The sequence below is a fragment of the Canis aureus genome, chromosome X (assembly GCF_053574225.1).
Source record: "Canis aureus isolate CA01 chromosome X, VMU_Caureus_v.1.0, whole genome shotgun sequence".
NCBI lineage: Eukaryota > Metazoa > Chordata > Mammalia > Carnivora > Canidae > Canis > Canis aureus.
Genome location: NC_135649.1, coordinates 109393175 through 109415446, shown reverse-complemented (window position 1 = coordinate 109415446; position 22272 = coordinate 109393175). Strand labels below are relative to the sequence as shown.

Genomic DNA, 22272 nt, shown 5'->3' with positions numbered 1-22272 from the left:
AAGTCAAGGAATCAATAGGAATTGGAGGTGGAGTCCCTGCCACTTTGAGGCTAAATATATGAATTCCCCTTCTTTGTGACTCCCCTCCCTAGTTTTTTGCTCCCAGCAAACATTCATATTATGATTTTTTCATGACCCTCAAGAGCAGGACTCCCATATGACAAACCACTTCTATAAACAGCTACATACTGGTAAAAGCCACTAACAAAGGCTGAAAGTACGGATATTCCTGTTGTAGCCTACTTAGTTGGAAAAGCTGTATTTTGGGGACGCCAGGGTGGGTTAGTTGGTAGAGCTTATGACATGATCTCCAGATGGTGAGTTCAAGCCTCACATTGGGCAAAGATTACTTAAGGAAATTTTAAAAATTAAAGAAAAAAAAGGAAAAGTTGTATTTTTGAGTTACCTCTATTTTGAGGCCATATCCTTTGCTTAGCTCTTCTGGATAGAAAACCACTAGCAGGGCAGCCCGGGTGGCTCAGGGGTTTAGTGCCGCCTTTGGCCCAGGGTGTGATCCTGGAGACCTGGGATCAAGTCCCACGTCGGGCTCCCTGCATGGAGCCTGCTTCTCCCTCTGCCTCTCTCTCTCTCTCTTTCTCTCTCTCTGTATTCTCATGAATAAATAAAATCTTAAAAAAAAAAAAAAAGAAAACCACTAGCAGGCCTTTTGGCCTTTGTATATTAGTGGCTCATGTTCTAATGTCTTCACCTTGTATTGTCTTTGGTTTGTCATGAGCATTGAAAGATTGATCTGGAGGTGATCTCCCTATGAATAAAGTACCCAGGTCCATTTATTTCCGATGGATGAATGAGCATGCCTCTTTAACCAAGCTTTAAGTGTGATTAAGAGACTGGGCTCCTGAGGTAGACTTACTTGGGTTCAAATCCTGACTCTGCCTTGAGTAAGTTCCTAACATTTCCCTGCTTATATTTGTGCATCTGTAAAATGTGGGTGATTACTTTGCATAAAATTATATTACATTTATGAAGTATTTTATCACAGTTCCAGCGATAAATTGTAATTGTTATTAATAACAGATTATGATTCTGTGCTTTTGGATAAAGTTCACTTTTAGGTAATAATCTAGTTTTTTTTTTTCTTAATGCAAACAACAGATCAGTAACTCATAGAGTGGCATTTAAAAAATCATGAAGCTGGAGCACCAGGGTGGCTCAGTTGGTTGAGTCTCCGACTCTTGATTTCAGCCCAGGTCATGATCTCAGGGTCATGGGATGGAGCCCCGGGTCGGGCTCTGCTCAGCTCAGGGTCTGCTTAACCCTCTCCATCTGTTCCTCCTCCCACTCTCTCCCAATCTCTCTCTCTCAAATAAATAAAATCTAAACAAAAATCATGAAGCTAGTTTCTTTCCAAAATTTGCATGTATATGATTTCCATCTAACCATAAAACATTCTTATCATTCATTAATGATTGATTAGTGGGACTCTCTATTACAACGCTGTTTGTCTAATTCAAATTTCCGTAGCTAGGATGAGAGGAAGGCATCTCCCAGAAAGATCATGGGGTTCCATCTCTGCATTACACGTCATGAAACTGAAGTTCATAGAAATTCATTTCAGAGGTTAAGGAGACTTGAAGATGACCAAGCACAATTTTTTAAATCTAGAAAATTGTTCAAGGTAGTCACTTGGACTAGATATCATTATTTCAAAGTATTTATTTATCCAAATAGGCTGCATGAGAAAATTAGAGTGTGATTTTTTTAAAAAATTATATTTATATTAGTTGTCTATTGCTGATCACAAAAACTGGATACAGTTAAATAGCTCTTTGTTCAACACAAAAATAAGGAAAATTTTTTTCTTAAAAAATTCATTTGAAAGATAGTATCTTTTAGGACTTGGGAGCTCACTGGAAGAAATGAATTACAAAATAGGTCATGGGTAGGGAAAAGACTAGAGGCCAAACTAGTCATCACCCTCAGGCTGTAAGTGAGGAAGCAAACTCAGAACCATGAAGGGATTTGCCCAAAGTTTACTCGTTTCTTACAACTTTTTAAAAAAGATTTGTTTACTGGGCAGCTCAGGTGGCTCAGCGGTTTAGCGCCACCTTCAGCCCAGGGCCTGATCCCAGAGATCCGGGATCGAGTCCCATGTCAGGCTCCCTGCATGGAGCCTGCTTCTCCCTCTGCCTGTGTCTCTGCCTCTCTCTCTCTCTCTCTCTCTGTACCTCTCATGAATAAATAAATACAATCTTTTAAAAATAAAAATAAAAAATAAAGATTTATTTACTTTATTTGAGAGAAAGAGAGCATCAGTGGGAAGGGCAGAGTCAGTCTTAATAGACTACACGCTGAGGATGGAGCCCAACACGGGGCTTGATCTCAAAATCCTGAGATCATGACCTGAGCTGAAACCCAGAGTCCAATGCCTAACTGTGCCACCCAAGTGCCCCTATTTGTTACAATTTTTTAAGGCCTATTATGTATGCCACAGATTGGAATTATATCCTGGCCTCAAACTCTATGTTTACATTCTAGTGATATTATGCAGGTCACTTGAAAGTTTTAAAATTCTACTTCTAGGGTGCCTGGGTGGCTCAGTCAGTTAAGCATCTGCCTTCAAGTCAAGTTGTGATCCCATGGTCCTAGAACTGAGTCCTGTGACAGGCTCCCCACTCAGTGGGGAGTCTGCTTCTTCCTCTCCTTCTGCCCCTCCTCTTGCTCATGCGTGCTCTCTCTCAAATAAATAAAATCTTTCTAAAAAGGAAAATAAAATTCTACTTCAAAAATATCCCATAACTGAACATTTTTCACTAAGTCAAACCCATCCCTTCCTGCCTGTCCACTAAAACCCAGAATGTTAGACTTTACTGTGGATCTGAATCAGTGTAATAACAAAACATATATCAGGAGCAAGACAAAAAAAGACTATGCAGTTGAAATACAACAGAGTATAAGAAGAATTATGTGTTCAGTTCTTATTCCTCCAATTAATGAGATAATTGTAAGCAATTCTAATTTATTCATCAAAGCAAGACTATAGCCCATTTCATAGTTTTCATTTCTTCTTTAACAAAATTCTATACTATAATGAATACTACAGCAACAAGGAAGTAACTTTTCCTTCAAGTCAGGTGTATTCCTAAAAGAAACTAACACAACTGCCCCAGACATCACTGCAAAAGCATCCTTGACTTATAATGGTGTTTGTTTACAGCACTGTGATCTTATGAACACAAGACTTTTTACCAAGATCAATGTGTTTCTCATTATCTGCTTGAAGTAAGAATACACCTGCATCAAGGTACATTTCAATAGCATGTTCTCTTGGAGTATCAACTTTCTCTCTAATAGATTAGAACAGTGGAACTATTGCTTTTATTCTTTAGATCTCCCTCAATCTTTATCTGGTCCTCTAGGGGTACAAACTCATCTCAGGATGAATGAATATGGCTAAGTTTCAGTCAAAGTCGTATGAAAACCATTTTCAACTGAAAACCATTTTCAACTGCTTTCAACTAAACACTGAAAAAATGGTTAAGGACACAAGTTCTAGAATCCCACTGCCTCCACTTTCTAGCTGTGTGAACTTGGAAGTGACTCAAACTGTCCAAGTCTCAGTTCCCTCATCTAAGAAACAAGGGATTAACATCTGATTGTCACTATTGTCAGGAAACATATGAAGCATTTAAAATGATGTGACATGTAGCATGACCCTTGAACAGCATGGTTTTGAACTGCATGGGTCCACTGACACACAGATTTTTTCAATAAATACAGGCCAGTACTGCAAATGTATTTTCTCTTCCTTATTATTATTTTTCTTTCTCTTTCTTTCTTTCTTTCTTTCTTTCTTTCTTTCTTTTCTTTTCTTTTCTTTTCTTAAGATTTTCTTTATTTATTTAAGAGAGAGAAAGCACGAGTGGTAGGGAGGGGCAGAAGGAGAGGGAAAAGCAGGCTCCCTGCTGAGCAGGGAACCTGATGTGGGGCTCAATCCCAGGACCCCGGGATCATGACCTGAGCTGAAGGCAGGTGCTTAACTGACTGAGCCACCCAGGAGCCCCTCCTTATGATTTTCTTAATAACACTTTCCTTTCTCTAGCTTACTTTATCATAAAAATATAATGTATAATGCATATAACATACAAAATATGCATTAATTGACTGTGTATGTTATCAGTAAGGCTTCCAGTCAACAGTAGGCTATTAGTAGTTAAGCTTCTGGGAAGTCAAAGTTATATGCGAATTTTTGGCTGTACAGGGGTCAGGCACCCCTAACCCTCATGTTGTTGTTGTTTTTCAAGAGTTAACTATAAACCTTTGTAAAGTTAACTCTTTTCTTTTTTTTGAAAGAAAAATATTTTTTTATTTTAAGAAAGATAGACTATCTTTTTTTTTAAAAAAAATAAATTTATTTTTTATTGGTGTTCAATTTGTCAACATACAGAATAACACCCAGTGCTCATCCTGTCAAGTACACTCATATTCATTAGAATGCTTTCAGGGGCAAGTCACAGAATACCCGATTAAAAGTACCATAAACACTAAGGACATTCAGTGAGCCCACTTAACAAGAAACCCAAAAGCAGACAGTTCCAGGGTTGGTCCTGCAGCTGAGGGAGACCCAGGTCCTTTCCATCCTTCTGTTCTTTCATCCTCAGCATGCTGTTCATTCAGGGACTCAACGTCTTCAAAATCTCAGGTCACCCACATTTTCCACTGGCACTTGCTACCTCCTCTCAATGTTCTGAAGACAGCTACCACTGTTTCAGACATCAAATCCAGACACAAAATTGTCTGGATACAGCACTATCCAGCAGAACTTGATGATGGAAGTATTCTGCACCTGCACTGTCCAGCCCAGCAACCTCTAGCCCCCTGTGACTACGGAGCACTTAAAATGTGGTTAGTGTGACTGAAGAACTGAATTTTTAATTTCATTCAATTTTAATTAATTTATATTTAACAGCCACATGTGCTGCCTACTGGCAATCATATTGGACAGTGTGGGTCATGAGGAAGAACTATTTCTCCTCGAGTCTCAACTGAAGAGTGGGGAAATTTCTCCCAGCAGATTTTTCCCATTTGTCTTATTGGTCAAAAGGGAGTCACATGCCCACTCCTAAATCAAACACTGACAAGGAACAGTATTTCCACAGTTGGCTTAGAACAAATAGGATTTACTCCTGAGTGATGTGGAAAGAGGTGAGTACCCTATGAAGCCAGGGCTCTGCCAACAAGTAAAAAGCAAGGAATGGGGGTGCCTGGGTGGCTCAGTTGAATGGACACCTGCCTTCAACTCAGGTCATGATCCCAGAATCCTGGGACTGAGTCCCAGGTTGGCCTCCCTGCTCAGCAGGGAGCCTGCTTCTCCCTCTCTCTGCCTCTGCCTCTTCCCCATGCTAGTGTACTTGTGTTCTTTCTCTCTCTCTCTCTCCCAAATAAATAAATAAAATCTTAAAAAAAAAAAGCAAGGGATGGTTGTCATATAAATGATGGTATGTACTACACCACTTCTGCTTGTTTTAGAGATCAGGGATGTGTAAACTACAGCCCACGGTCCAAAGCCCGCCCACCAACTGTGTCTGTAATAAAAGTTTTATTGGTGCAAAGCCACGCCTATTTACATATTGCCTATGGCTGCTTTGCCTACATCAACAGAGTTGAGTAGTTGCCACAGAGACTGTGTATGGCCCAATATTCCAAAAATATTATCTGGCTCTTCATAGAAAAGGTCTGCCAATCCCTGGTCTAAAAGGACATTCCTTATGATTAAAATCACCACTGTTAAGGATCTTGGCTACAGCATAGTCATATGGCCAAAAGCAAGCTCTCTGTGCATGCTGGGGTAGAGGACAGAGTTCTGGAGAACTGCTTTCAGAACTTTGATACTATTTCTTGCTGAATAACTTTGAAATTTACCCATTGCTTTAAGCTTCAATCTTCTCATCAGCTGAGGGAGGATAATGCAATGCTCTTGGCCTATGTCATTGGGGACATGGCGAGATGATGTATGCCCAGGTGCTCTGTAAACCATGAAGACTTACACAAATATCCAGTTGGGTTGCAGCTGCTGCTCATATTTTTCATGTTCAGTATTAGGAGCTGTTGCTACTGGATCCTACCATGAGATATTGGGACTTTTCCATGAAGGGCAAGGCAAGGCTAGCACTGGCAACTGGCTGATTTACCAGTCAGGAAAAACCACTTCTGGAGCTTTTATCAATTTAAAAATCAAGAGATACATTGGCTTCATTATAACTTGAAGAGCCTTTGAAACTACTTTATGTAAAAACAATGTGGTTTAAAAAATATTTTTAATTGTTTCCAATTTCACATTAAGATTTTTGAATAGGAGGGGCACCCTGGTGGCTCAGTTGGTTAAGTGTCTGATGATTTCAGCTCAGGCCAGGATCTCAGGGTCCTGGGAGCAAGCCCTGCATCAGGCTCTGCTCTCAGCGAGGAGTCAGTTTGAGGGTCTCTCTCTCCTCTCTCTTCCTCCTCCTCTAAAATAAATAAATATATTTTTAAAGAGTTTTGAATAGAAGAGCAGCCTTGAAATGAGATGGCCGAGGGATGCCTGGGTGGCTCAGCGGTTGAGCATCTGCCTTCAGCTCAGTGCGCGATCCTGGGATCCGGGATCCAGTCCCACATCAGGCCCCTTGCGGGGGGTCTGCTTCCCCCTCTGCCTGTGTCTCTGCCTCTCTCTCTTCTCTCATGAATAGATAAATAAATAAAAATCTTTATTTATTATTATTATTTTTTAAATAAAAATCTTTTTTAAAAAATGAGATAGCCGAGATGAGTGGTTCTCAGTTCGAAGCAGACTCCAAGGATCCATGGTAACCCAGGACAATGTATTAGGAATCTGAAGACCGTCCCTACCGGGTAATTGAACTCACAGAATGTGAAGAGTGTGAAGGAATCCTAACGTGCAATCAGCTGACCCTCTTTATCATATGGAGGAAAGGAAACCATTCTGCAAGGGTAATTCTAGCCAACGGACAGCCACTTCATTGAGGTCTATGCAAAACATTAGAGGAGTAACCTATGTTGTACAGGAACTCATTAGGTTTAGATGAGGGTAATGCTGGTGCTGTAAGTTAAAGGGAGAGGCCCGTGTTTTAGAGTATCTCTGGGCTTTAGACGAGAGTCACAAATCAAAACCAAACAACCAGAAATTATTGAGCACTTACTATGTGCTAGACTATGGAGGATACAGAAAGGAAAAAGTTGCCACCCTTACCCTCAAGGACCTCACTAAATATTTCTTCATACCTGAAAAGATAAAACCAGAAGGAGGAGCAGAATTCAGGATATGATGATCACCTTCAAAATCCATAGCAGAGTATCCTAACACATCTTAAGTGTTTAAAATGTATTCATTTTAGAGTTAGTTTAAAATTCATAAATAGAGTTTAGATGTACAAACAATAGCAACAATAAACAAACACAGACACACAAAAAAATGTTCCTGAGCTTCCTTTAATGTCTAAGATACCTCCATTCCAGAGGTATAAGAAAGGGATCCTTAAACCTGATTATTTAAGGTAGCTTTCTCTCTTTTGCTCTACAATGATCTCCAGTTAAATTAATGTCTTTTAGATAAATGCACAATTTTTGTTTAGCCTCCTCTTCCTTCTGGCAATCAAGATGGCTTCCAGATTGGGAATGGGGTGCTAGTGTCCTTCTGGCAGCAGGGAGAGGGCGCCCAGGTCTGTGAGACCACTCCGTGTTGAGCACTGGATTCTCAATGGCCTCTCCAGAGATCTCCCTCACCCTGTGGGGTCCCTGAGTATCCAGTTGGCATCCACCACTGAAGGCTGTGTCCACTGCACCCATGGTCTATCCTCTCAGTAGCCCACCCTGGCCAGGGGTGGGGGGGCCCTCTCTTGCTGACCCAGGTCCCCTCAGGTCTCACCTCTGAGTGTCTGTCACATTCTTCATCTGGACCCTGGTCTAAATTGTCCACACCATCACTTTCACAGCCCTGTCCCTGCACCTGGTTCACAACACAGCTACCCACAAGGAACATGAGGGCCATTTAGAATCTCTACCCTGCCCACAAGAGACAAGAAAGACTTGAAAGAGACACTGTCTCCAGCCTTCTCTCTACCTAAAGACACTATGTCACCATCTCTCATCTCTACCATGGGCCCCATGTTGATGTACAGGCTGCTATGAGCTCTGACGAGGAGTTCTAAGTGGAGAGTGGGACACAATGGCCTCTACTTTCAGTTTCCCCCTCAACCAATCCAGAGCCTTTACTGTTCCCTGTTACCACTTCTACCTGCCAGGGAAAGAGTCAGGGCCTACCAGAAGTGGCCCAATGCCCATGTGGGGGTAGTGGGAATGTGGGAGGCTGTAAGGTTGGCTGGACATCAGATCAATGCCATGGTATTTATCATCTCATTTGCACAGAGTTGAGAGAGGAGTACAGCACCCGGTCTGGTACTGGAGGACTAAGCCAAACAAGACAGGTTCCTTGCCTTTTAGGAGCATGATAGTCTACCCTCCCATAGCTTTACCATGTGCTGCCTAAGTTAGAACAAAGACTTGGATGGACAAAACATGAGAAGGTAAGAGGAAACAAGATAGTGAGGTTTTAGAAGAGGGGAATTATAAAGGAACCTATCACTGGAAATGCCTGCAGCATAGAAAGATCTAGGCCCAGACCAGAGAGAGAAAGTTGGGGATTATAGCTCATGAGCTCACCAAACTGGCTCAAATGTGTAATTGTTTCCAAATGGGGAAGACAATTCTGCAAGGATGAAATTATAACCATCTTCCACTATTATGTCATCTCATCCTCTGGAAAATAGTTGTACCTAAAAGAAGACCTCCTTCAAAGACAAAAAAAGAAAAAAGAAAAAAAGGCACTGGCACAGCCCAGGAGAACTGGAGGCTAGAGAAGTATAGTTACCTATCAAAGCTCATGTGGGCCTCGGGTAGACCAGGGATGATTCCCTCACACATCACCAAATTACACAACTGAGAGATTAAGGTCTAAGGATTCTCTCTGTTGGCCAGCGGCCTAACAAGAGAGTGTCAGACCTACCTCTTCTTATTGTCAAGATCTACTGAGTCATGTCTCAGGCTTCCAGGGTGAAGCTACTGTGTTTGTAGTCCAGATCCCCCAGAGCCAGGGTAAATGGCTGCTCTCCGGCAGCTTACCCCGGCTCTCTCTCCATCTTCCCTCCACACCTCAGTGACACGTATATTCAGGCTTCAGACACTTTCAAGGCAGCCTCGTGGAGTATGAACAGTACCAGCTACAGAGTCTAATGGGGAATCCTCTGAGCTAGGAGTCCCTATGCAAATTACTTAATCTCTCTGACACTCAGTTTCTTCATCTGCAAACTGAGACTAAAAGTTATCTATCATGATGAGTGTTTGTGAGGATTAAATGAGATGATATACATAAAGTATCCACCAGGGCCTGGCCCAGAGCAAGTCCTCCATCCTCATTACATTTCCTCCCATTCATTTCCCACCCGCCCCACCAAAACCTCCTCTTCCTCTCTCACCTGGCACTGACAATGCAAGAAAAGGACTCGTGATGCAAAGGACGTACCTAATGCTGTAATATAAGTGAAAAGTATGAAAAGATATGGCTAAAGAGAAAAAGAAGCACTAGAGAGAGAGATTTAATTCTTCTGAAGAGATCAGGGCAGGTTTTATAGAGGTAGGACACAATCCAACAATCTACTAGGTGTGTAGCACACAGCTCAGCATCATCTCAGCAAGGGACAAGGAAGCTGGCACAGGTCAACACCAACTCTCATCCCTCACTATTTTGGAGGGTTAGCTCCCTGGCACTTCTGGCTTGTTCCACGCACTGTCATATAGGCATAGATCCTTCTTGGTCAGAGAGACATGGGGAGCCCTCGGCATGCATGCACTTTCCTACTCACCTTACCTGCCTCATTTTAATCACTTTTACATACACTTTTTCAAAAAGACTTATTTCTACCAAGCCGCTCTGGTTTTGATGACTGTTTTCCCCTTATGTTTCACTTTCCTTCCTCATCTACCCCTGTGGTGGAAAAACCACTGAAATGTGAGACTGAAGATCTAGTATCTAGTCTGGCTCCACCACTTCTCAACCAATCACATCCCTGGGGACATTTACTCATCAGTAGAGTGGGGACATTGGACTTCTGCTCTGCCAATCCCACAGTGATGTTTTAATGCTCCCAAGAAGATGATGTGCGAGCATAGTTTACATGGACATCACAATACCACAACAGAATTTGCACCCCGTGATATTTATCTGGAGGAGTTTGCTCTGCTTGCTTACGTCTTTGAGGACCACAGGCAGTCTTCCTCAAAGGGTAGTCTCTGAACCAATCACATCAACATCACCTGGGAGCTTGTTAGAAATGTCAATTCTCAGGTCCGGCCCTATACCTACTGAATCAAAGACGCTGGGGGAGGGACCCAGAAGTCTATGTTTTAACAAATCCTCCAGGGGATTCTGATATTTTAAGAACTGATGTTTTCAGAGTTTGAGAACTCTGGTTTTCTGATTATGAGCACAAAATTCAGAGCTGGCCACAAATCCCAGTCAGCCACTTCCTCGAACAACTTACTATCTCTCTGAGACTCAGTTTCTTGATTTGGGAAATGGGGCTAACACTAGGATCTCTCCTTCATAGATGTGGTTGAGAAGCTAAAGAGAGTGAGTAGGTATAAAGCACGGCGGGGGGGCGGGGGGGGGGGCGGGGGAGACACAGGATCCAGAACATTGTAAGCAGTCAGTATACGTTTAGCTCTTACTGTTTCTTTTTGTAAAGTATTGTGGCTTTTTGACGTGTCCCAGGGCCTGCTTTTTGAAGTATTGTCAATTGTGTTTTAGCCTGTTGGGAGGTTTACCATTTAGTTTGCATGTGTGTATGCTGTGTAGGTGTTTTGTTTACATGTCAGTGTTTGCTGCTCGTAGATACTTGCTTTCTCCAATGAAGATTCCTTGATCCTGCCCCTCTCCTCTGAGTAAGAAAGGTATTTCTCTGTGTGCCCTTAATAATTCTTTTTAATAACATTCCTGGGGCACCTGGGTGGCTCAGTCAGTTAAACATCTGTATTCAGCTCAGATCATGATCCCAGGGTCCTGGGATGGAGCCCCAAGTCAGGCTCCCTGCTCAGCAGGGAGTCTGATTTTCCCTCTGCTCCTCCCCCTGCTTCTGCTTGTGCGCTCTCTCTCTCTCAAATAAATAAATAAAATCTTTATAAAAAATTGCTGGCAAGAATTCTATTTACATAGCATTGTATTTTCTGGGCTGTGGTACCTACAGATGCTGCATCCAGGATTTCTGACCTTTTTGCTGCCTTCCTTAGGTAACGTTTCTCCTTGTTTCATTCTAAAGACCCTCTCTTCTGAAAACCATGATGCTTCATTTGGCTGATTCTCTACCTCCTTTAACATTTCCATGCAGAAGTGCCTTCAAGTATATACTTCTAAAAACGAACACCAAAAAATAGACCCTCACATATGTGGTCAATTGATTTCTGACAAAGGTGCCAAGACCATCCATCCAAAGGGGAAAGACAGTCCTTTCAACAAATAACACTGTGAAAAGCAGATGTCAACACACAAAAGAATGATGCTGGGTCCTTGCCTCACACATATACTAAAATGAACTAAAAACAGATCAAAGCACCTAAACACAAGAGCTAAAAGTCTAAAATTCTGAAGAAAATGTAGGAGAAATCTTCATGACATCAGATTTGGCAGTGATTTCTTGGATAAGACAGCAAAAGCACAGGCAAAAAAGTAAACAGATAAATTGGATTTCATCAAAAATAAAAACTTTGGTGCATCAAAGCACACTATTAAGAGAATGAAAAGACAATACAGAATTGGAGACAATATTTGCAAATCATATTATCTGGTAAAGAATTTAATATCCAGAATATATAAAGAACTCTTAAACTCAACAACAACAAAAACACCCAAACAACCCAATTCAAAAATGGGCCAAAGGTTTGAATAAACATTTCTCTAAAAAACAGACATTGTGTCCAATAAGCCCATGAAAAATGTTCCACATCACTAATAATTAAAGAAATGCAAATCAAAACCACAATGAGGTACCCTTTCATGCCCATTATCAAAATAACAGAAAATCATAGTGCTGGGGAGGAGAGAGAAACTGGAATCCTTTTTTTTTTAATTTTTATTTATTTATGATAGTCACAGAGAGAGAGAGAGGCAGAGACACAGGCAGAGGGAGAAGCAGGCTCCATGCACCGGGAGCCCGATGTGGGATTCGATCCCGGGTCTCCAGGATCGCGCCCTGGGCCAAAGGCAGGCGCCAAACCGCTGCACCACCCAGGGATCCCAGAAACTGGAATCCTTGTGCTCTGCTGGTAGGATGTAAAATGGTGCTGCCACTGTGGGAAACAGTGTGGCAGATCCTCAAGAAGTTATCATCTAGCAATTCCACTCCCAGGTATATGTACCCAAAAGAACTGAAAGCATGAACTCAAACTTGTACACCAATATCCATAGCAGCATTATTTACAATAGCTGAAAGGTGGAGATACCCCAAATGTCTATCAACACTGAATAGATAAACAAAATGTGGTATATATACACAATGGATTATTATTAAGCCTTAAAAGGAGTGGAATGCTAATACATACTATATACCATGGATGAACCTTGAAAGCAATCTAAGTGAAAGAAGCCAGGCACAAAATGACAAATACTTTATGATTCTACTTATCTGAGGTACCTGGAAGGGCAAATTTATAGAACTAGAAAGAATGGAGAGTACCAGGGACTGGGAAGGGGCAGGAATGGGGAGCTACTGTTTAAGATGTATAGAGTTTCTATTTGAGATGATGCAAAAGTTCTAAACATGGATAGTGGTGATGGGTGCACAAAATTGGGAATATATTTAATGCCAGGGGTTCAGTGGTTAAAATGGTAAACTTTATGTTATGTTTATTTTATCGTAAAAAAAATCGTAAATGAATACACATACACAGAGATAAAATAGGGAAAAAAATGAAAAAAAAAAACAAAACCCAGGCACCTTACCTTCCAAGGATGCAACCAGAACAACATGAAGACAAATGATAATTAGAAATATCTTGAACATCAGTAAAATTTCTTCAAGTCTGCCAACATGGCCCCACTGCCTGCCAGAGAAAAACATCCTGGAATAAAGTAAGGGGAAAACATATCATCAGAGCATGCCATAATCACAACACAGCAATGCCCAAGAGATCAGTTACTTAACCAAGGCAACCTGCAATCCTGCTTCCTTTAAATTACTCTGGTTCCAGAGAACTGGCAATCCCAGATGGGGCACTGGCTACTAAAAGCAAAACCTATGTTTATTATGGAAGGACCACCCAGTGGGATATCATATTACATTAAAAGCTATTTTAAAAAAACAACAACCAGAAACAGACTCATAAATACAAACAACAAACTAGTGGTTGCCAGAGGGGACAGGCAAAATAGGTGAAGAGGATTAAGAAGGACAAACTTCCAATTATAAAATAAATAAGTCACGGGGATGAGAAGTGCAGTATAAAAAATACAGTCAGTAAAGGACAAACATTATATGGTCTCATTCATTTGGGGAATATAAAAATTAGTGAAAGGGAATAAAGGGAAGGAGAGAAAATGAGTGAAAATTTCAGTGAGGGTGACAAAACATGAGACTCCTAACTCTGGGAAACAAACAAGGGGTAGTGGAAGGGGAAGTGGGCGGGGGGTTGTGGTGACTGGGTGACGGACACTGAGGGGGGCACTTGGCGGGATGAGCACTGGGTGTTATGCTATATGTTGGCAAATTGAACTCCAATAAAAAATTTTAAAAAAATACAGTCAGTAATATTGTAATAAACTTGTATGATGTCAAATGGTAACTACACTTAGTGTGGTGAGCATTTGGTAATGTACAGAATGGTCAAATTACTTTGTTGTACACCTGAAACTAATATAATATTGTATGTCAACTATACTTCACTTAAAATTTTTTAAAAAGATAAGCAAGGTGGTCCCTTGGTTATTGAAAACATCAATACATGCAAACTATCAAGAGAAGAAATTTAAAACGCAAATCGCCGCATATATAATTATCACCACTATATAAAGCCTGGTTGAAAACTATGCTAAGAATCAGAAGGGATGGGACGCCTGGGTGGCTCAGCGGTTTGACTCAGGGCGTGATCCCGGGGTCCCAGGATCAAGTCCCACGTCAGGCTCCCTGCATGGAGCCTGCTTCTCCCTCTGCCTGTGTCTCTGCCTCTCTCTCTCTCTGTGTGTCTCTCATGAATAGATAAATAAAATCTTTTAAAAAAATTCAGAAGGGGTCAGAGAATCCTGTATTCTTCTATTTATGTCTTATACTGTAAAAGGATTTCCTCTTTATTACATACAAGTTCATCATCATTGCTTGCATCTTTAGTAATCAGGACAGAGTTAACATTTTTTAAAAAGCAAAGTTCGTATCAAAACTGAATTTAAGGGCAGCCCGGGTGGCTCAGCAGTTTAGCACCGCCTTCAGCCCAGGGCGTGATCCTAGAGTCCCAGGATCGAGTCCCGCGTCGGGCTCCCTGCCTGGAGCCTGCTTCTCTCTCTGCCTGTGTCTCTCACGAATTAATAATAATAAAAAAAATCTTTAAAAACAAAAGACAAACTGAATCTCTAAGAGCCTCATTTACCATTCGCGGATTCATTCACTCAGCAAATATTTACTGAGGGGCAATTAAGGAAATTTCTGGAGGGGGCCTGGCACGCAGCGAGACTCGCAAATCCTGTGCTGGGCTGCGTCTCGCACGATGAGGGGCTGACGGGGAAGCCGGGCGGGCGGCGGGCGGCGGGCGGCGGGCGGGCAGCACCAGCAGCCGAGGCGAGGCGGGCGCGGGGTGCTGAGGCGGAAGAGGCCCGCCGGAAGTCGCAGCCTGCGCGGGCTCGGGCACGGGCTCGTGGAAGTGAGAGCCCCCCGCCAGGCTGCCTGCGCAGGGCGCGGGGCAAGGGCCGGGACCCAGCGGACGGCACTCGCTCCCACAGCGCGCCCGGGAGCCCGGCCGCCACCGCAGCTTCCGGCGGCCTCGGGTCCAGGCGCCCACCGCCGGCGGGGAACGCTAAAGGGCGCGAGATCCAAGGCTGTGGCTCTGGCCTGCGACGTCTGAGGGACTCTGGGCAGGTTACTCTCCGGGGCCAGGCTTCCCCATCTAGCAAACTGCGACCACGGCGCCAGCCCCGCTGTGTCGCTGCGCTAAGGAAGCCCCGTGAGGCCGCTAAGAATGATATTCCTCAGCCATCAGAAACGACGAATGCCCACCATCTGCGTCGACGTGGATGGAACTGGAGGGTATGATGCTGAGTGAAGTAAGTCAGTCGGAGAAGGACAAACATTATATGGTCTCATTCATTTGGGGAATATAAAAAATAGTGAAAGGGAATAAAGGGGAAAAGAGAAAAAAATGAGCAGGAACTATCAGAGAGGGAGACAGAACATGAGAGACTCCTAACTCTGGGAAACGAACGAGGGGTGGGGGAAGGGGAGGAGGGCGGGGGGTGGGGGTGACTGGGTGACGGACACTGAGGGGGGCACTTGGCGGGATGAGCACTGCGTGTTATGCTATATGTTGGCAAATTGAACTCCAATTTTAAAAAAAATGCTAGCGGGCCTCCTCACTCATTCGGCCGGCAGGGGCCTACTTTGCACCTAGCTCGTGCAGGGTAAAACAGGGCAGGGTTACGGAGACGAGGGCATGGAAAGACGGGGGTAAAAAACAATTTCTCAGCCTCAGGGAAAAGCTGGCAACCTTTTTTTTTTCTTTAAGATTTTATTTATTAATTTGACAGGGGAAAAGAGAAAGAGAGAGAGAGAGCACGCGCGCATGAGCAGGAAGGGGAAAGGGAGAGGGAGAAGCAGACTCCCCACTGAGCAAAGAGCCCTATGCAGAGCAATGCAATGCAGATGCAGAGCGATGCAGATCTCAATGCAAAACTCAATCTCAGGACCTCAGGACCATGACCTGACCCAAAGGCAGATGCTTGACTGACTGAGCCACCCAGGTACCCAAAGCTGTAATCTTTAAGGATCCTGTAACTTCATAGCCATCACCAGAACCAGGGAGGTAATTCTTTCCTTGGAAATGGCATGATAAGGCCTTAGACAAGAGGCAAGTCCTTCTCCTTTCAAAGAGGACTCACATTTTTTTAAATCAATAAACTATATTATCCATTAATAATACACTGTGTTAATAAGTTGTAAAATGCCTCTGGTTTGACTCTCCACTTCAGCACTTTTATCCTCTGTTCATAATGGCATATTATTGACCCTCCCAAATGAGTCACTCAAACCAGAATGCAAAGATGTAGCAATGTCTCTCTAGAGGAAAATGTAAGTGTCTGCTACAGCTACACACAATATTGATGGATCTCAGAGATATAAAGTTAGATTAAAAAGCCTGACATGAAAGAATGCATATTGTACAGAATTCCATTCATATGAGATACAAAAGCAGGCAAAACTAATCGATGGAGCAAAGAGCAGGTAGGGTGGTTATCCTTGAAGGGGATGTGGGTAATAATAATAAGAAGTGGGCATGAAGGGGTTTCTGAGGTACAGGTAAATTCTGTGTGCTGATTACATGGGTGTGTTCAGTTCCTGAAACTCATTGACATGTACACTTAGGCGTGTGTCACAAAAAGTTTCATTTAAAAGTTTAAAAATAAAAAATTTATAAAAATAAAATAAAAGTTTAAAAATTAATCTGTTTTTTTATTTCTCAACTCAGTTCCCCCTCCAAAAGCACTGCTATTATTATTTTTTTAATCTATAGTTTGTGAATCAAACCTCTACCAAAAAATTCTCTCCTATACAAATGCCTTGGCTCAATTCTACCTAGAATTTGTAAAACAGACTTAGAAGATATACTATGCAAGTACCTAATTTTCGTTCTGGAAAGAGTATCAAGGCAGTTTTATTTTTGGAAAGGAATTCAGAATTCACCTAGCCTCATACACTTATTCTACATATGAAGGAAGAAGCCCAATATGCTCTGGGAGATGGGTCAAGGCCATGTGGCTATTTGGTGGGACTCCTACTCTTTCTACCAGGCCACAGTACTGGCCTCCTGAGAAGGTATCTCCTTGGAAGTAAACTTCTGAGTCCATCAGGTGAAATGAATCGACAAATTCAAAATTCTGTTATATAATTTCAAAATTTCTGCAAACTCATTCTTGAGCTTTGCCAACTCCTAGGGCAGGACCTCCTAAGTAGTATATAAGATAGGGTCAAAGTTAAATTAGTCATGGTACACAGTGACTGGTTATTATGTGCTGTAACTTGGGCCTTTGATCAAAATAAAGGCGTGAGCCTTTTCACTGAAGAGAGCTTGTACTCAACTCTCAGAGCAGGAAAGGCCAGAATGAGGGGTGATTCCAGCAACCATCTTGAAAAAAGAGTATGGATCAAGGACTTAATACAGACCAGACACCACTGAAAAAACTGCTTTCAATGGTCAAGCCTGAAATATCTTTCCTCAAGACTGAATATACATTTCCTAATAGAAGTTCTATGGTATTTAAAATAATGCAGCTCCTACTGCCTTCTTATAAGCTAGAGAACACCCTGTTAAGCCATAAAGTCCTAGGATCATTGATCAAAGAGGGAAATCTATGGATTTTGAAAGCCTTATTCATTATATGTGAAAGTCATTTCTATCTTTTTGAGCTAGAACTTTTCTTCAGCTTGTGGTTTAAGTTGGGTTTGCTCGGATCCCTGGGTGGTGCAGCGGTTTAGCGCCTGCCTTTGGCTCAGGGCACGATCCTGGAGACCCGGGATCAAATCCCACATCGGGCTCCCGGTGCATGGAGCCTGCTTCTCCCTCTGCCTGTGTCTCTGCCTCTCTCTCTCTCTGTGTGACTATCATAAATTAATTAATTAATTAATTAAAAAAAGTTTTAAGTTGGGTTAGCTCAATGCTATCCGGATCACCAAGAAAGATGATTTAAACAGCCACTGATGCTTAGCAAATTTTCATGGTGCTAAAGATGGCTGGTAAGATCACATCAATTGCAAAGAAAACTATCTGCTGGCATTTAAATGGTAAAATCTAGACCTTGCCACTAGACAATCACTCATAAAAGATTATCCAAGCTTCACCTTGGTCCCAGGCCCCCTTTAATGGTTGTGGAAACTGATGTGAATGGCAGCCCCTGGGGTTGTACGGTACACAAGCAACATGACTGGTATACCATGGCCCTGCTTGTAATCCTCCAAGAAATTCTTCTAGATCTCTTCAATTTCTTTAAAAATACTATCACTCATCATATTTTCAAAGACATATTTTAAAGTATGTCATCAGTGTAACCCTGAATGGCAATAAATGATAAATTTATCTATCTAATTGAAGAAGAAGATTTAAAAGTGTGTGTGTGGGGTAATAGCTTGATACCACCTTAGGGTAGGTCTGGGTAAGGGGAATACTCTATTACCTCTGGTTGACTGGTATACCATGGTATATTTGATTATACCATGGTGGCTATGATATATGCAATGATCAATATTTTTGACCTAAGTAACAAGAGGTGTGGTAATTATTCCCTGAGTCTCCTAGAAGACTTTGTGCCTTTGAGATATTTACACTGAGTTATAAGTATTGGTTAACCAGACTTGTACAAGGGGAAATTTAAAAGGGAGGTACTGAAGAGGATCTCAGTGCAATTAAAGCCATTGACTTGGATCATTTAACTGTCAACGAAGTCAGAGATCTCAAGGTTGCTTTTTTTTATTCCCTAGAGTCTCTGGTTATATGCTTAACTACTCTAAAAAAGGCACCAAGAAACTGTTAGTAAAAGCATAATTAGGGGATCCCTGGATGGCTCAGCGGTTTAGCACCTGCCTTCGGCTCAGGGTGTGATCCTGGAGTCCCGGGATCGAGTCCCACATCGGGCTTCCTGTTTGGAGCCTGCTTCTCCCTCTGCCTGTGTCTCTGCCTCTCTCCCTGCCTCTCTCTCCCCCCCCCTCTCTGTCTCTCATGAATAAATAAATAAAATCTTTAAAAAGAAAAAATAGCATAATTAAATTTTATTTGAACTCTTCTAAAAGACCCTGATACAGCAAATACCTCAGAAAAAAAAATTTCTTCCATGTTCCAAGAATATGTTGGGTTCAGTTATTTAGACCAAACATTCTGCTGAAGACAATAAAAAATTACAAATGAAATATTAAGATCATTTTCTTAAATAAATCAAAGAGCTGACAAGATAGAAAAGAATCCCCAGGCCAAAGGTGAAGTGAAAACAGGAACTCAGAGAGGTAATAGAAACAAACCATTTATGCCAGAGGTTATGGGCAAACCTGAGTTCCAGATATGAAATACAAAAGTTCAGAGACATGGAGAAAAAAAATGCAAGGTCTAACATACACTTAAAATTCAAAAAAGAGTTGGTTAAACATCTGCCTTTAGCTTGGGTCATGATCCCAGGGGCTGGGATGGAGCCCTGCATCAGGCTCCCTGCTCAGTGGGTTGCCTCCTTCTACCTCTCCCATTCCCCCCTGCTTGTGCTCTCTCTCTCTCTCCATCAAATAATAAAATATTTTTATTAAAAATTCAAAAAGGAGGGTAAAGTCAATGTTTGAAACTATAATGATTGAATGACCCCAAACTGGTGAAAAACATCCATCCACAGATTCAAGAAGTCTAAAGAATCTTTACAAGAAATAAAAGGAAATCTACACCTAGACACAAAATAGCGAAACTAAAGAAAACCAAAGACGAAGAGAAAACCTTATAAGTGGCCAGAGAAAACGAGGCAATTAGCCTTCAAAGGAGCATGTAATCTTTTCAGAAGAAATAATGGAAGTCAGAAGCCAGACAGAAACTAGGATATTGTTCACTACCTGCAAATACTCCCTGAAACAAATCCTGAAAGATGCACTCGGGCAAAAGATGTAAGATCTGAGATGCAACAAGGAATGAAGAACACAGAAAATGGTTAGCATATGAGCAGGCCCATTCTGAACACTTGTGATAAACAGGTCAAGAGTTTAAAAGGAGGTCGAGGGGTGCCTGGCTGGCTCAGTCAGTGGAGCATGTGACTCTAGATCTTGAGGTTGTTGAGTTCAAGCCCCACATTGTGCATAGAGCTTACTTTTAAAAAAGTTTTTGAAATTAAATAAATAAATAAAAGAAGGTCCAATTTGCCCTTATTCTTCCACTAAGGCTCCATCTCAAAATATAAGAGGTTTGTGCACATGTATGTGGACACCCCAGCCTGTACATCCAAACTCCTCTCTCTCCCTGTAAGCAGCTACCCCTTGGTCATCCCTTAAGTCTAAAGGTATGGACATCTGCAACATGACTTGCCCAGGAGAAGAGGCCTGCTTGGGTCCTGGAAATAGGCACACAATGACTGGATAGGGAATTCCAGGGTCCCAGGTTCCCACAGCAAGATCTAGGAACATGGGTTGGGGGAAGAGTAAGGCAGGTTCCAGGTGGGCATCATTTCTTTATGTCACACACTTCTCACCCTTGGAGTGAGGGGTATGATTAGGGAAGGGCCAGAGAGGGCACTTCTAAAGCATGAGACAGAGGCCAGAGGCCCCAGGTGCCCAAAGCCAAGGGTGGCACTATATACTGGTAAATCCAAATGAATGGGTTTTTAAAAATTATCTTATTTTATTAAAATTCAATTAACATAGTGTCTTACAGGTTTCAGATATAGAGTTCAGTTATTTATCAGTTGCATGTAACACCCAGTGCTCATTACATCATATGCCTTAATGTCCATCACTCACGTACCCCATCCCCCCACCCACTGCCCCTCCAGCAACCCCAGTTTGTTTTCTATAGTTCATAGTCTCTTAAGGTTTGTCTCCCTCTCTGATTTTGTCTTATTTTATTTTTCCCTCTGTTCCTCTATGATCCTTTGTTTTGTTTCTTAAATTTCACATATGAGTTAAACCATATAATGATCTTTCTCTGATTGATTTGTTTAGCTTAGCATAACAAATGAAGGTTAACTATATAAAACATTAATAATAATATCTTGCAGGGATAAGTGAAACGTGATAGCATAAAAATGACATATACATTACATAATATAGGAGATATATATCTCAATTAGGAGATAAAAAATGAAATTAATGAATTAAAATCTTGGGACATCTGGATGGCTCAGTGGTTGAGTGTCTGCCTTTGGTTCAGGTTGTGACCCCAGGGTCATGGGATCAAGGCCCACATCAGGCTCCTTGTGGGGAGTCTGCTTCTTCCTCTGCCTATATCTCTACTCTCTCTGTGTGTCTTGCATGAATAAATAAATAAAATCTTTTAAAATAAAACAAAGAAGAGAAATTAAAATCTTCTAAGATCCTTATATTAGAGGAGGCTAAAGGTATGGATTATCTTCAGACAGTGAAAAAGTTGGGTAGATGCTGTGATTTTTATAGCAGCTACTAAAAAATAGAGATGGGGTACATAACTTCCTAACAAGTGGATGGTGGGGAGGGCTTTAGAATATTCAGTCAATTTGAAAAAAGACTCCAAAAGGGAGCAAAAGAAACAAAGAATGATTAGGAAAAATAGAAGATGGTAAATGTAAACACACATACATAGACACACACACACGAATCAATGATTCATTAAATATAAATGGACTAAATGATTCAATGAAAAGGCAACAATCATCAGACTGGAAAAAAAACAAAATCCAAATATGCTATTTATAAGGACACAACTATAACATAATGATACAACATGTTTGAAAATAAAAGAATGGGAAAGATATGTAATGCTAATACTAATCAAAAGAAAATACATTTATACTAATATCAGACAAATTATATTTTAAAGCAAAAAGCTGTACCTGTAAATAAAATGGTTCATTCATAAAAGGTTTGATTCAATAAATAGAAAGATGACAAATTTACATCTCTATCATTATTTGGTAAAATTCAAATAAGTCATTAAGGATATAGAATATTGAATGACAAATTTAACCAATCTGACTTAAAGACCATGTATGAACCCTCTACTACACTTGGGAGTATTTATGAAAACCAAGTCATATATGAAGTCTCAGGGGTGGCCTGGATGGCTGAGTCGTTAAGTGTCTGCCTTCAGCTCATGTCATGATCCCAGTGTCCTGGGAACAAGCCCCTCATCGAGCCCCTCATCGGGCTCCTTGCTCAGCAGGGGGTCTGCTTCTCCCTCTCCCTCTGCTGTTCCCTCTGCTTGTGTTCTCTGGCACTCGCTCTCTCTCTCTCTCTCTGTCAAATAAATAAAATCTTAAAAAAAAAAAAGAAGTCTCAAAAATGTTTTACAGAATTGGAG

General features: G+C 41.6%; 1 protein-coding gene across 4 annotated transcripts in view; it reads right to left on the bottom strand.

The window, feature by feature from the left end:
• ADGRG2 (adhesion G protein-coupled receptor G2) overlaps nucleotides 1–22272 on the bottom strand; it is a 130126-nt gene that overhangs the window by 56336 nt on the left and 51518 nt on the right. For all 4 annotated transcript variants that reach the window (XM_077887540.1, XM_077887541.1, XM_077887542.1 and 1 more), the window contains exon 3: nucleotides 13007–13125. In XM_077887540.1, coding sequence (XP_077743666.1) covers nucleotides 13007–13124 — 118 coding nt within the window. In that variant the 5' untranslated portion in view covers nucleotide 13125. The remainder of the gene's footprint in view (nucleotides 1–13006; nucleotides 13126–22272) is intronic.